The sequence below is a fragment of the Myotis lucifugus genome, unplaced genomic scaffold (assembly GCF_000147115.1).
Source record: "Myotis lucifugus unplaced genomic scaffold, Myoluc2.0 scaffold_1, whole genome shotgun sequence".
Taxonomy (NCBI): Eukaryota; Metazoa; Chordata; class Mammalia; order Chiroptera; family Vespertilionidae; genus Myotis; species Myotis lucifugus.
The window spans coordinates 22,469,091-22,482,808 of NW_005871049.1; the positions used below are offsets into that span (position 1 = coordinate 22,469,091).

The 13,718-nt window shown below is 34.8% G+C and overlaps 1 protein-coding gene across 1 annotated transcript in view; it reads right to left on the reverse strand.

The window, feature by feature from the left end:
- The window catches only part of TLL1 (tolloid like 1), a 126,456-nt gene that overhangs the window by 71,801 nt on the left and 40,937 nt on the right, over positions 1 to 13,718 (reverse strand). Inside the window, 6 exon segments of the mRNA XM_014456162.2 lie at positions 316 to 494; positions 5,910 to 6,027; positions 6,537 to 6,572; positions 6,575 to 6,688; positions 8,178 to 8,258; positions 11,606 to 11,716. Of these exon segments, the coding sequence (XP_014311648.1) occupies positions 316 to 494; positions 5,910 to 6,027; positions 6,537 to 6,572; positions 6,575 to 6,688; positions 8,178 to 8,258; positions 11,606 to 11,716 (639 nt within the window).

The window sequence follows — 13,718 nt, forward strand, 5'->3', positions numbered from 1 at the left end:
TATTTATGGTTCAATAGCCTTGGAAATCTTGGAAAACACAGAAGTTTAGAAATAAAAGAGCTAAATCTTGGAAAACACAGAAGTTTAGAAATAAAAGAGCTAAATCTTAAGGGGGAAAAAAACCACATAAGATCATTTATGCTGAAGAAAATAGAACACCAGCATGGGTATTTTTTACTCAGGCAAAATATTAATATTAATTCTATCATATAAAAAACAAAACAAAAACACAGTTCACATTTGTTAAGAAGTTAAATAATAACCAGTACAAACACAGCCAAAGAAAACTCAGTCACCCTGAACCCCAATTCTTACCTGGCTGGATGTTTTCTCTTATGATGGTTACGTGGTTATCTCGATCTGGTCGCGTGTGTTCATGCCAAAAGCCTATCACATGGCCCAGTTCATGAACAACAATTCCAAATTTATCACAGTTCTTGCCAATGGAGATTGCCTGAGGTCCATTACCCCGCCGACCTACATAGGAGCAGCATCTGGAATAAAGAGGAGATGGTGCTGGAAAGGGCAATGCTGGACGAATTAAAATATGGTGCAACTTTTATTAAGAATTGTGATGAACTATAAAGTCCAACACAGTCAGAGGCAGAATAACCTTTTATTAATAACTAGAGGCCCGGTGCATGAAATTTGTGCACTGGGGGGGGGGGGAGGGGGGAGGAATGTCCCTCAGCCCAGCCTGCACCCTCTCCAATCTGGGACCCCTCAGGTCGCCCCAAATGCCCTCCCCTGCCAGCCTGGTCCCCCCCAACTGCCCTCCCCTGCTGGCCTGGTTGCACCCAACTGCCCTCCCCTGCCAGCGTGGTCACCCCCAACTGCCCTCCCCTGCAGGCCTGGTCACCCCCAACTGCCCTCCCCTGCTAGCCAACTTGTGGCTGTGGGTGCCGCCATCTTTGAGGGCGTGGCAGTCAATTAGCATATTCCCTCCTTATTAGATAGGATTATGGCTAATTTCTAGTACCGTGGTTAATTTTTATACAACAAAAGTCTCTAAACAATCATTTGAAGTTTTCTTGTACTAACTCATATATTAGACATATGTCTTAAATCATTTCTAGGACAAGATGAATTAGAAAATAAAATACAAATGTTGATTAATGTGTTACTGTACATATAGTTAAATGCAAGACTTAACTGACATTTATTTCTAATATAATTTTTTATCCTCACTATCCATTATTATATTAATTTGTCAATACTGGTATCTGGCAATAATCTATTATTTCAGTATTAAATATAAAAACAAAGTTTATTTTTCCTCTTTAGGATAAACAGAATTAAATTTATTTATGAAAGATGTTGGTTAATAAAAAAAAGAAGCATTTTTCCTACTTATAAAATAACTTTTTTAAGAATAAATTTTTTAAAAGAAGTCAATTGAGGAAAACTAGTTTCAAAGGTGAGTTATCTAAGGTTAATGGTTAACTTGTGGAGAAAAAACTGACCACTGGTAAAATTATGAGACTTATGAGATTGTGTCAAATGGTCAGCAGTTACTTAAGTGTAACATTCTATTTCACCTTCTGAAAGAATCTCCTGAGCTATCCAGGGCATCTTCCTGCAAGTTTTCTTCAACTTGTTGGTATTTATACACATTCAATGATGTTTCCCTACCTTAAATATAGAAGTTCCATTTATTCATTTGTGTGTGTATATGTGTGCACACATGCATGTGCATGAGAGTGCATGAGTGTACACACATGTGTAAGGGTAGGCACACAGGAATATCCACTTTAAAATAAGTTTTAAATGGTATAATAATATAGTAACTACAATGACATAAAGCTTTATTATTTATTTACATAAATAACATTTAAAGCTTTGATCATTAGGATTTATATTAAAATAGCTTATCTATAGGACCACCCTTCTAGACAGCAATAGAGGGCAATAAATAATTGGCATTGAATAGTTGGCAATCATAGACACCAAACACTTGTTCTAATTTATTAAACTGGATGAGAAAATTGTCAAAAATTAATTGCCCAAATGATTAAAAAGAATTTCACTAATTTCAATTTCCAGAATAAGTACATTTGATAGTCATTTTGATTGTTCATAAATACAAACATTTGTCATTCTCATGGTTTCTGTGGGTATTTAAATGCCTAAATATTTTAACCTACACCTTGCCAGTTACATAAACTAATTTGACTTATTATTTATGAATCTATTATAACAGTTAATTAAACTTAATAAATCAATAATAGAAAGAGAAAACTGGCAGAGAAACAATCAGGGAATTGTGTTTCTGCACCCAGGTAGTTTTGTTTCAATAGTATGTTGTAATCCATACATAGATAGTTATTTAGTACATACCCAATAATAAAATATTAGATGTAAAAAACCCACAAAATGTACAGATTTTGGAAAGATTTAAATATTTGCTGCCATATAGCAATAGTGACAAAAAAACGAAATATCTGATAATTAGGTAGTAACTAAATTAACCACACTGAGTCATTTTTGCTGGTCATAATCACAGAAGAAATTACTTTGCAAATCAAAATCTAGGAGATAATCAAGATGAAGGGTCAACTTATTTAATGTCAAACACCTTTTGTAGTGTACTTTCGCCCATAGCCCTCTCCAATAAATAAGATGGGGTCCATATGGGAAGCAAAAATACATTTCACATTGACTTTTACAATGGTCCTGTGACAGTAGAAAAATGTGGTAATATGACCTCTGACATACTTATTATAAATTTATAAATTGCCTCAGCTGACTAATACAGGCTCTTTCTTTTACTCAGAGGAAAGTCTAAAGTACTTACAAAAACTCTAAGATCCTACATGATCTTCCCACACAAATGTCTTACCATCTCATCTCTTACTACTGTCCCGTCACTCACTCCACTCAGCCATGCGGCCCTGCTGTGCCGTGAGCCTGTAGACGTGCTCTCGCTCACAGCCTTGTTGCTGCCTACTCCCTCTGGCAGGAACTCTGTTCTCCCCTACCTGCATATGTCTCACTTCCTCATGGCTTTCCGGTCTTTGCACAAATGCCCTTCTGTCTTACATACATCGCTTTACTTTTTGTCCTAGAAGTTAGTGTTTATTAATACACTTTATATTTCACTTATTTCTGTGTTTCTGCTTCCCCACCCTAGAATCTAAGTAAGCTCTCTGGGGGCCCACCATTTAACAGCTTTGTTCACTGCTGTATCTGTGGACCCTAGAATACAGCTCAACATAGTAGAGCTCAACAGATACAGAGAACAGATTGGTAGTTACCAGAGGAAGGGGCTGGGGGTGAGAGAAATAGGCAAAGGGGGTGAAATGGTACAAACTTCCAGTTATCAGTTCTGAGGCTGTACAGTACTTCCCTTCAATACCCCTTTAAATTCTTACATTCTTTTATTTTGAGTTACACACAATGTACTTTAGCTAACATGTAAGTTGTCAGTATTTTCTAGGTCCCTAGTTGTAAAGCAGTGCTGGGTGTCGAGGGACATGGAGATCAGCTAGCTGCCCTCTCACTGATGATGGCCGACAGGGAACGGGCAGCAGAAATGTAACCGTGAGAGCTGTGGATAAAGCAAAGCCCCTCTGTGGGCAGCTCAGAAATGACTGAGAATGAAATACGTGAAGGATACCCACTGTTGGAAAATGAAAGCAAAGGCATTCCAAGCGACTAACAGATCACGAGCAAAAACATGAAGAAATGATAATGAATGGGGGAAAGTAGTTTAGCAGGATCAAACAAGTGAAATGTAAAACTTTGAAAAGAGCCAAATGAATGAAAGAAAATGAGTATGAATTTGTTACAAACAGAAATTAAGCAATAAAATAACAAGTGATCCATGCTTTGGTTGTATTTGCTTTACAAAATTGAAGGGTGGGAAAGAAGAAAGATCTGACTGAATACTTTATGTGTTTAGAAATATGTAAGCTGAGTTACATCCTTTTCTGTTAAATAACCAGAAGGAAGGACAGTCCAGATTTAGACCTTTTAAATATTAAATAGATATAAAAACTAGGAAGCATTTCAAAAGTAACCAAACCTCATCAAGTTAAAATTAGAGTAACTTAAAAGAAAACATCACTTGAATAAGTCATAACTAAAAAACTATGGTGCTATCCAAAAATATATAGAAAATAAATAATGTATCATTTTTCTTAATGTCACTCAGGGCCGAAATAAAATCCATTAGTTTTAAGTTAAATGATCTAGGAAAATATGATAGCACAAAGCGAAATGACATACCTCATGAAATATACTCCCCCCGCAAAAACAAACAAATAACAACAACAACAACAACAACAAAAAACATCATTAGGTCAAGAACTATTTCCTCCAAACAAATTAAGCATTTATGTTTATTTCCCTGTATAAAGTACACCAGAGGGCATCCAAATAGATATAAGTGATTAGAGAAACTTCCTCTTTATAGAAGAATTTGAGCTAATCAATGTAGGAAGGATAAGAAAAGAACACCATTAGGAAAATCACTATTTTGCAATGATGGGAACTTTTAAGGTGGCAGGATGTGGCTGTCACCATTTGAATCTATTGATGCATTTAAGAAAAAATCTTTATTGTTGAAAGTATTATACCAGGTATATGTTCCCTTCCCTCCCGCCCCCTCCATTGACCTCTTCTAGGCTGCCCTGTCCCCGACGCCAGGCCTTCACCACACTATTGTCTGTGTCCATGAGTTATGCACATATGCATACAAGTTCATTGGTTTATCTTTTCCCACCCACCCAACCTTCCCTGCCTTCCCTCTTAGGTTCCAGTCTGTTCCATGCCTGGCAGGTCCAGGCGCCTGTGCCTCCTGATGTGATGCAGTGTAGACAGCACACCCTGCCCCCTGCCAAGTATTCTTAGCAAGCAAGCAAACCAAAATTCAAGCTGAATTTACACATGTAAATGTAAGTTCCAATGAATACAGGGAAGAAGAGTTTGAAAACTTCCCCAATCGGAAGCCTTTTACAGCATAACCGCATTGCTGCAAGAACGGCTATTACTGCAACTTGGCTAGATGATGGGATTTGTGGAGAGACGCGGTGGCCGAAGAAGCTTCCGAGGGAAGCTGTGGTAAGTTCACAGCATTCCTTAAATGTTATACCAAGGAATGTGGATTTTCTTCTCAGACTAGCACTTCCCAAAATGTGCTCCGAGACACTGATGTGTGATTGTCGCTTTTAAAAGGGTGAAATGGGTGCTCCTTTCTTAAAGTAAGTTTATTTATTTATTTTTTAAAGTAAGTTTAGAGGAGCCTGTTATTCTCCATTCCTTTCCATTGGTTGAATAGTAGCAATGTTCATCAGCACACTGCTACAGGAATGGCTATCAAAATTTCATACAGCATTTCCACAAATTACAGATGAGTTGTTTTGGAGAGAGTTTTTTATCATCATCCTGTAAGAAGCAAGTCTAGAAAAGAATCTCATAAAAGTGTGGTCTCTTGCTGTGACCGGCGTTTTGTGAAGATAATTCTAGTGGCAGTGACTTGGTAAGGCAACGCAGGAGAGCAGCTGGGATGGATCAGGTGTGAGATGACCAAGGCATGAATGGACCAGGGCACTGACGGAGCACAGAAGCGGAAACCAAAAGACAGAGTGAACATCAGAGGAAACTTAATGCTTGTAGAGGAAGCACAATAGAGTCACTAGATGCTGCTGCTGACGTTCCTAACCCAGGCGCGTGGGGCACAGGCAATGCCACGTTAGAACACGAGGAAAAGCAGCTGGGGTCACGGAGGAATGCCCTTGAGATTCATGCACTAAGGTCAGTGATCAAAGAATATATGTACTTAGAATATTTTCTTTTGTAAATTTATACTTTCTTATGGGCAAAATACTCAGCATGTATTAGGAAATGAATCCTGCCTGTGGATTTGTTTCCCTTCTAAGTTGACTTAAGTCATCCTTGGTTCTACTCACCCACAGGGCCTGTATGTGAATACAATGTAACTCTCTTCATCACTCCTTTCAATGAAAGTCACGCATGTGTGCTTCTCCCAGTGCCTCATGGCCTGCTTGAACATGGCTCGCTGGCTGCCTGGAAAAATGGCATGACATTAACAAACAGGGTCTGCCCCAGAGAGAGAGAGCTGCTACACGCAGACTCCGAGCAGTTCAGACACCAACACTATCATCAACCAAAGAACAGAAGCCTGGGGCGCCACAAGTGAGCCATTGTTAAGGATGGACACCCACTTTATAATCAGAAGGTTCAATCTTACTATCTCTACAAGTATGTGTGGACGGCCCTGGGAACGGGACATACATGTTTCCTGTCAGTTGAAGAGAAATCAGCTTCCAGATTTAATGGACACATTTGAAACTTGGTTTAAAAGCCAGGACAGTGCCTGAGACTCTTACAACTCAAGACTCAATAAATTTTTCAATTACAAAACATTCTAAACTAACAACTGAGGTGAGGGGAGCATTTCTCAAGTTTGGTTTAATACTACGTTTTATAGATTAATATTCTATAAAAATGTCCCCTTTATCTGTATGATAATTATTATTTCTTTATCACAATAGACATGTGGGGGAGTATCTTACCAGTGAAGTTGCCTCCTATAACGTAAGGAATAACACTCCGGGCCATATTCTGTCTGTTCTTGATGTAGCAGCTCTCGGAACTCGATTTTTCTCATTTTGCCCTGAGAATTTTAGAGGTACTTTTTCCTTAACTGTGTTGTTTTGCTCCAAGCCTGCAGTGACATTTAAAAGATTCTGTGAAACAAGTCCTCAGGCAGGGAGTCATTTACCCCTTAAAGGACAAAAGTTAAAATGTCTTATTTACATATTTGTATAAGTACTAGTATGCGTGAAGTCATGCACTAAAGACAAGCTTCATGTATACTACGTACTTGAAGAAAGTATTAAAAGATTTTAAGTGTATCACATTAAGTCTATTTCTTAATGCTCTATGAGCAGATTCTAATCAATTTTTATACAATAGCCTACAGTGGGTAGAAGTCGGGCAAACTTTGCAGGCCTCAGAAAAATTCTTTTATGTAAGTATTCTACTTTACTAGACCACTAGGAAATTCACCACCAAAATAAAAGACATTGTTCAAAGAGTTCTATGATAATCAAAACTATTCTTATTCCTGCTAAATCCTTAATCATTTTTTAGCATTGATATTCTATAGGACAGATTAAAATTATGAATATTACATTATAGAGAAAGTGAAGGAAATAACGTTAAGACAGATAAGGGCTCTGCCTCCTGGGACAATGGCTAGCTCCATCCCAATTTCCCGTGGACTCATACCCAGGTACACAGCAACATCGGTGCACAGTGAACAGGTCAACATAAAATGTAGTCGATCCTGGAGCATCTTTCAAATCTGTAGTCGTTAACGTGTCTTGGTGGCCTTTCATAAATGTTTGCTACTAAATTTGCAGAATTATTTTTTCTTATTCATCTATCACTGCCAACACAAATATCCTATGGCCAGTAGACACTTCAGACACAATAAATATGACTATATGCCCTATGTCATGTCCCTAATGTATTTTTTTAAATTTTATTTTCCAATTATAGTTTACCATTCAATATTACTTTGTTTTAGTTTCAGGTGTACAGCATGTCTCTTTAATACCCTGGAGCAAATCATCTTTGCTTGGAAAAATTAAACCATCAATTTAAGGGGTTAGAATATGAAATTTGAACATTCTTTAAAAAAAAAAACCAACCCAACTCAAATCTACAAATAGGGGTTCATAAATTCAATACTATAAATATTAACTAATTATGAATGTTTTTCTATATGTGTTTTTGGAAGGGTCAAAAAAAATTCAGCTACTCTTTAATAAATGTTTGTCAATTTAAGTGAATTTTATTTCAAGCAGCCATGATATTTTTCATTTGATTAAAACTGATGTAGTTCCATGGTTAATAAAACACCTTGGTGTGATACTCCATTTACTAGAAATACATATTAACAATAATATAAATACCTAATGCGTTTTTAAATAAGGAGAAGCTGAAAATAAGTTAACAAAACATTGCAATTGTCCCCCATTAAGTTCTAAAGGACTTACATCAAATATCAACTAACAATAAAAATAAGGGACTCTTTCTTAGCATATAGCCTTCACATACTTTGCATCATAATGGCAAACTGAACTGCTATGAGTATAATATTTACTGTACATCAAGTCAAGCGTCTGCAACTTTAAACATTGATATACCAGAGCCAATTCTTCTTATCCTGTCTATAAGTTGGTAGAGGGCCCCTCGTTTCTTTGACATACCATGGTCTCCATATCCACCTTAAAAATAAAAATAAAATAGTTAAATCAAACACTGTATTTTGAAGTTCTTGTAAATAAACAATAGTAATAGGCTACATTAATTTCTCTTGTGACATCTTTTTTTAATGTGGTCTTAGAAAGTTAAAGTCATGAATATCCATAAATCTTAGAAGAGGAGAACAATTATACATTAGCAAATTTTGGTAACTAAAACTAAGGCCGTGAGGGAGATCCAGAGAGCACTCTCCATGACTTTATTTGGACATCACGGAAATTGAGTCATCTATTGGTAATTTGAAACATTTTTCTTCACTGTGGCAATGACATCACATGGGATGACAGCAAGTTATTCTGCCCTGTTGACTGCATTCTAGCTATTTCCCCAATGCAAACTGAACATTTTCAGACGCCAAATCAGCAAATGGAAATAAAAACAGTAGAGAAAACGGAGAGAGTGAATTTTGTTCCCAAGTTATGATCAAATTTACAAAAATAGATGTAATTTTGTAACTTAAAAGGCAGAAGCAAGGGTCAAAAAAAGGAAATATGTTTTCTTGCAATTTTAACAACAAAGACTAGAATAGGTAGATTCCTGTCAGAAGTCAGAAAACAGATATTTTATGAAAATCAAGTCCTCTTATTCTAGGGTTTTAATAAAAATGCTCTCTCAGCTTTACCACCTAGTTTCCCTTCTTGAATTTTTAACAGACAAACTACAAAGAGGTATCACTGAGCAAACAACCAATATGATCACGAATGATATCAGAACAAGTGCAAACAGACTCATACCACGAATTCATGAGTCTCTTTGGGCTAAAACAGTGAAAGAGGACCAGAAATTCATAAAAACAGCAATCTGGACTTTGAACTCTTACCTCTCAATATCTGTTTTTCCCCCTTTGAAATTAACACTGTAACTTAATGACCTAGATTGAAGCTAATAAAATAATAAAAATTATTATCATATAAGCACCTTATCAAAAATCAATTAGGTCCTTATAAGGTAAACATGTTAGAGTGCTTGCTCACAGTCTAAGATTCTGTTTAATTATCTGCATTACATGGTCACATTTTTGCTGTGCCCCTTGAGAAAAATGTTTGAAATTTTTTTCATTGAACATTTTAGAGAGATGAGATAATACTTAAACATGTTCATTCCTAAACAGTTACAAGAAACATTTTTAAAGGATGGCATCTATATGTTTAAAGTGACCATTATGTTTCATATTCTATAGGACTGAAACAGATTGTGAGAAATGTCTTAGTATTAAGGTAATTAGGATTACAGTAATTATAGACTTGACAAATAAAATGTTTCAAGGCTATCAAAGTGAATAATGTTTTTATATTTAGGATTTTTGAATAATTTTTATAGGCATTGAAATAAAATTCTATCTAGATAGTTCACTGGAATAGAAAAAAAAGAAAATGAATGAAATAGGTGGTTATTTCTCACATATTCCAAAAACAAAATGAAAATATTCAAACTAAATAAATATTTGTGGGAAAGACCATATATTTTGAAATTAAGAAATAAGAAATAGAATCAATTCAAAAGAAACTAAAAAGAAAGGAAAAAGATAAAGTAAAAAATAAAACAGAATACTTTTACATTGAAATGTAACTGAATAATGCAAACTACTTTCAAACATGTACCTTTCACATATTCATTTAGAATGTGTTTTTTTATGATTGAGAGTATAACCTGTTTTATGCTATTTACCTAAAATAATGATAGTTTTCTTCCAACTATTACTATTTCAGAGCTTAACTATAAATGAAATGACAAAATTAAATAGTATTACCATTTTTTAAATCACAGAAAATGAATTCTCCCAATATGAAGAGAGACAATGGGTTAAAGAAATGACCTGACCAAAGTTGAAGCTAACAAAAATTTATGTAAGAAATGAAATGTAACATGATAAATCAAGGATTTGCTGAGTTGTTTCACTGCTCTCTTGTCCAAATCCATTGTCTCTGTGGCCCGGTTAAGTGTGAGATAGCAACTGGAGAGTTGTCAATACAAGTGTCCTACAGGAATGTACTATATGTGAGCACACTGCAATGTAGCGTTCCTCCTATGTTTGGGATATGTTTCAGAACCTACACATAACAAAGGTTAGAGCATACAATTCTTAAAGAACTATGTATTATCATTTTAAATAAATCTGTAAGTTGTGTTATGATATAAATTTCTTATATGTGATAGTGGTATTTTGATTATATACGATAATATCTTTATTTTCAAGATGTGAATGCTAATCTACTTAATATAAAAATGCTATGTAGTTTGCAATTAATTTCAAAATGTTTTATGCGTGCTTATGCAAGTATACATGCACATACACACAGAGCAAATATGATAAATGTAACAATTATTGCATCTTTAAGTGGGAATACCATTGTGGTGGTGCCTCTTACACTATCCTATCAACTTTTTCAAATTTGGCATAATCAAAAGGTGCAAAAAAATCAAATTGGACAGAGATATTAATTCACAGTAAAAAGTCTTAAGCCAAGTTTTTGTCTGCTGGATACCACAAATAAACTATATATTTTATTTTCCATAGAACAGAAGAAAATAAAAATAGTACTGGGTTTGAGGGGAGATTCAATGAGATCAAAAAGCACTACATTGAGTGAATTTTTTTAGTTATAGCTACAAAAAGAATTTTTAAAGCTGCAAATGTCCTCCAAAATATAATACAGAATAAAAATCATATCAAGATAATATGAACAATTTTCAAGTTTTAATGAAAATATTTTAAAATGAGAACTCAAACAACCTTTTAAATATTACAAGTCTCATATAGGCACAATTCAAGCATGTCAAACAACTATAATTAAAATTGTCTTCCGGGTTTTCATAAAAATTATATCAAAAGATAGATGAATCTAACTAAGTCTGTGTATAATTACTTTATGAATACTTTACATTTTGCAACTCAATATTTGCAACTGGAAATGGGAGGCAACTGAATATAATGCTCAAGAGTGAAATTTGGCCTTCCTCGGAATTGAATTTTGGTCCTGACTCAGACACTTCTTGGCTGTGTGACAATAAGCAAACTATATAACCTTCTAAACCTCAATCTCCACATTTGTAAATCACAATTACTTTAGTATCTACCCTCTTGGGGTTCTTAGGAGGATTCAAAGAGTTAATATCTCCAAAGCACTTAAACACCACAACCTGTTGGTTAAATAAATTAACTAATGAAATAAAAACTATGAGCAAATCTTTAATTTCTAAATAGGCTCATTTGTGTCCAGGAAATCAAAGTTGTTCAGAGAGACATTATAGCATTTAAAGAGTATATTCTCTTCTAAATTAATGCAAATTGAAACCAATACAACCGTACCTGTGGTATGTCCAAGTTTTCCAAAGGGGTTCTGTGTAAGGTCAATTGTTCTATCAATTTGAAAGATATTTAAGTCTTCATCATCTAAGGCAATATCGCCCCAAAACACAGCTAAAAAAAAAGAAAAGTTCAATTAAAGTGGAAAATATTTAAAAGCAAAATCAATGTAAACAAGGCTCATTAAAAGATCAGCATAAGCCTCCTTATTTATTTGAGTCCAAAATTAACCAATCACTAAGTACTATCAGAAATCAACATATAATAACTTTAGAAAACCACAAACTTAAGAGAAATAATAAATTAATCATGAGGTAGTAAAATATGGACAAATGCCTTGAAAGTTCTGGATACTTGTTTTTTGATACAAGTTTACAAACTTTTCTTTTGAAAATTTTGCTTTAGATTTTTCTTCTGCAAAACCAAAAGTAAGGCAACACATGAAAAATTTAGGAAGTGACAAAATCCATGCTTTTCAAATCACTGTCCTTTACTGGATTCAAACTGTAAGACTTATGAATTTTAGCTATAAAATGCTAGCTAATAAAATTAGTTATTTTGTGAAATTTAAACTTTAATCCTGAAAGTTATACATGCGTTAGGCTTTGATCAAAGGTTTAACATATAAAATTATTTACCCAGTTTAGTTCCCTCATAAAAATACTGATATGTGATAAGGGATTAGGTTTATGTGCAAATCCAGAAAGGAAGAAAATAAAAATTAGTTCAATGTAGTTTATCAGTGCAACATACAGAAACATTTTTATTAGAATTAGAATTCTCTCGTTAACCCATCTCTCCTGCTCTCATGTCAATGGAATGGCAGCCTGTAGAAGTAAAGAGATGTTTCCTATCCTTTACCATCAGAGAAACAAAGTAATGAAAAGTCTGTAAAACAGTTTATAGCCCTGGCTAAGCGGTTGCTCCTGATACCTAAAACTGAATCCAGATTCTAATCAGTTTCACTCACAGGCAACAGAAACCTCTGATGTTCCACTTCCCCTAAAGCCAGACATCCCAGGAAATAGTGGCCTGCCTAAATAAAATATTTTGTTATTATATAAAAGGCTTGTTAGTTTTCATAAAAATAAATTTTGCATTGTCTTTTTTTTTCTTCAAGATTTCACCCTACTTTAAAGTAAATCCAAATTTGGTAATTATTTAAATCTTCCATCACATGTATTTATTATACAAATTGTTGTGGGCACTCACTGGCAGTGACTCTCAGCCTGGCTTGCTTCCTTAGTGCTGGGGGGGCAGCTAGAGACACTAATACTTCTCTAGCATCAGTTTGCATAGGAATCACAGTAGACTTGGTTAAAATGCAAGCTCTGATTTAGCTGGTCTGGAGAGAGGCCTCAAACCCTACATTTTTAACAAGCTCCCATTAGTACAAATAATTATCATTATCATCATCTATATTATTAGTATTTTTTTCCTGCAAGAATAAACTTTTACTTTCTTCTGAATCAGCTGGTTGACTTGAAAGCTGAGGCATTCAACCAAACAAAACACAGTTTGTCAGTACTACATTTATATAATAAAAGTAGTACGGTAAAATAAAACTCAAATGTGTTTTAGATTTTTATTTTCTTGTAATGACTTTTCACGTGCAATAGGATTCATGTCTTGATGGATTATATCAAACAGAATCAGCAGTCCAAGGATACAATACTTCACAGAAGCAAAAACATTACTTCTGGGGAGACGAAAAGGCACAAGGCCAGACAATTCTTAAGAGGAGACAAAACTTTTCTGGCGCACATAAGTTCATTTTTTATTTGTCATTTTTTCCGAACTAATAGCTTCAGAAGAGTTAGGTGGTTCTCAATATGCCAAAAATTGCTTCAGGAGAAAACCAAATATTTCTTTGAAAACAAGTAGTAGTGAGTGACTAAGCCAATTCATTTACGTGTAAACTTGATAGCCTGTAAGTTTTATCGATCTTTAAAATTTGATATGATCAATAGAAAAAAATAGACATGTTGGAATTTTCAATCTAATACAAATTTTTTAAATATTTATTGATTTGAGAGAGCAAGAGGAAAGGAGAGAAAGGAAGGAAGGAAGGAAGGAAGGAAGGAAGGAAGGAAGGAAGGAAGGAAGGAAGGAAGGA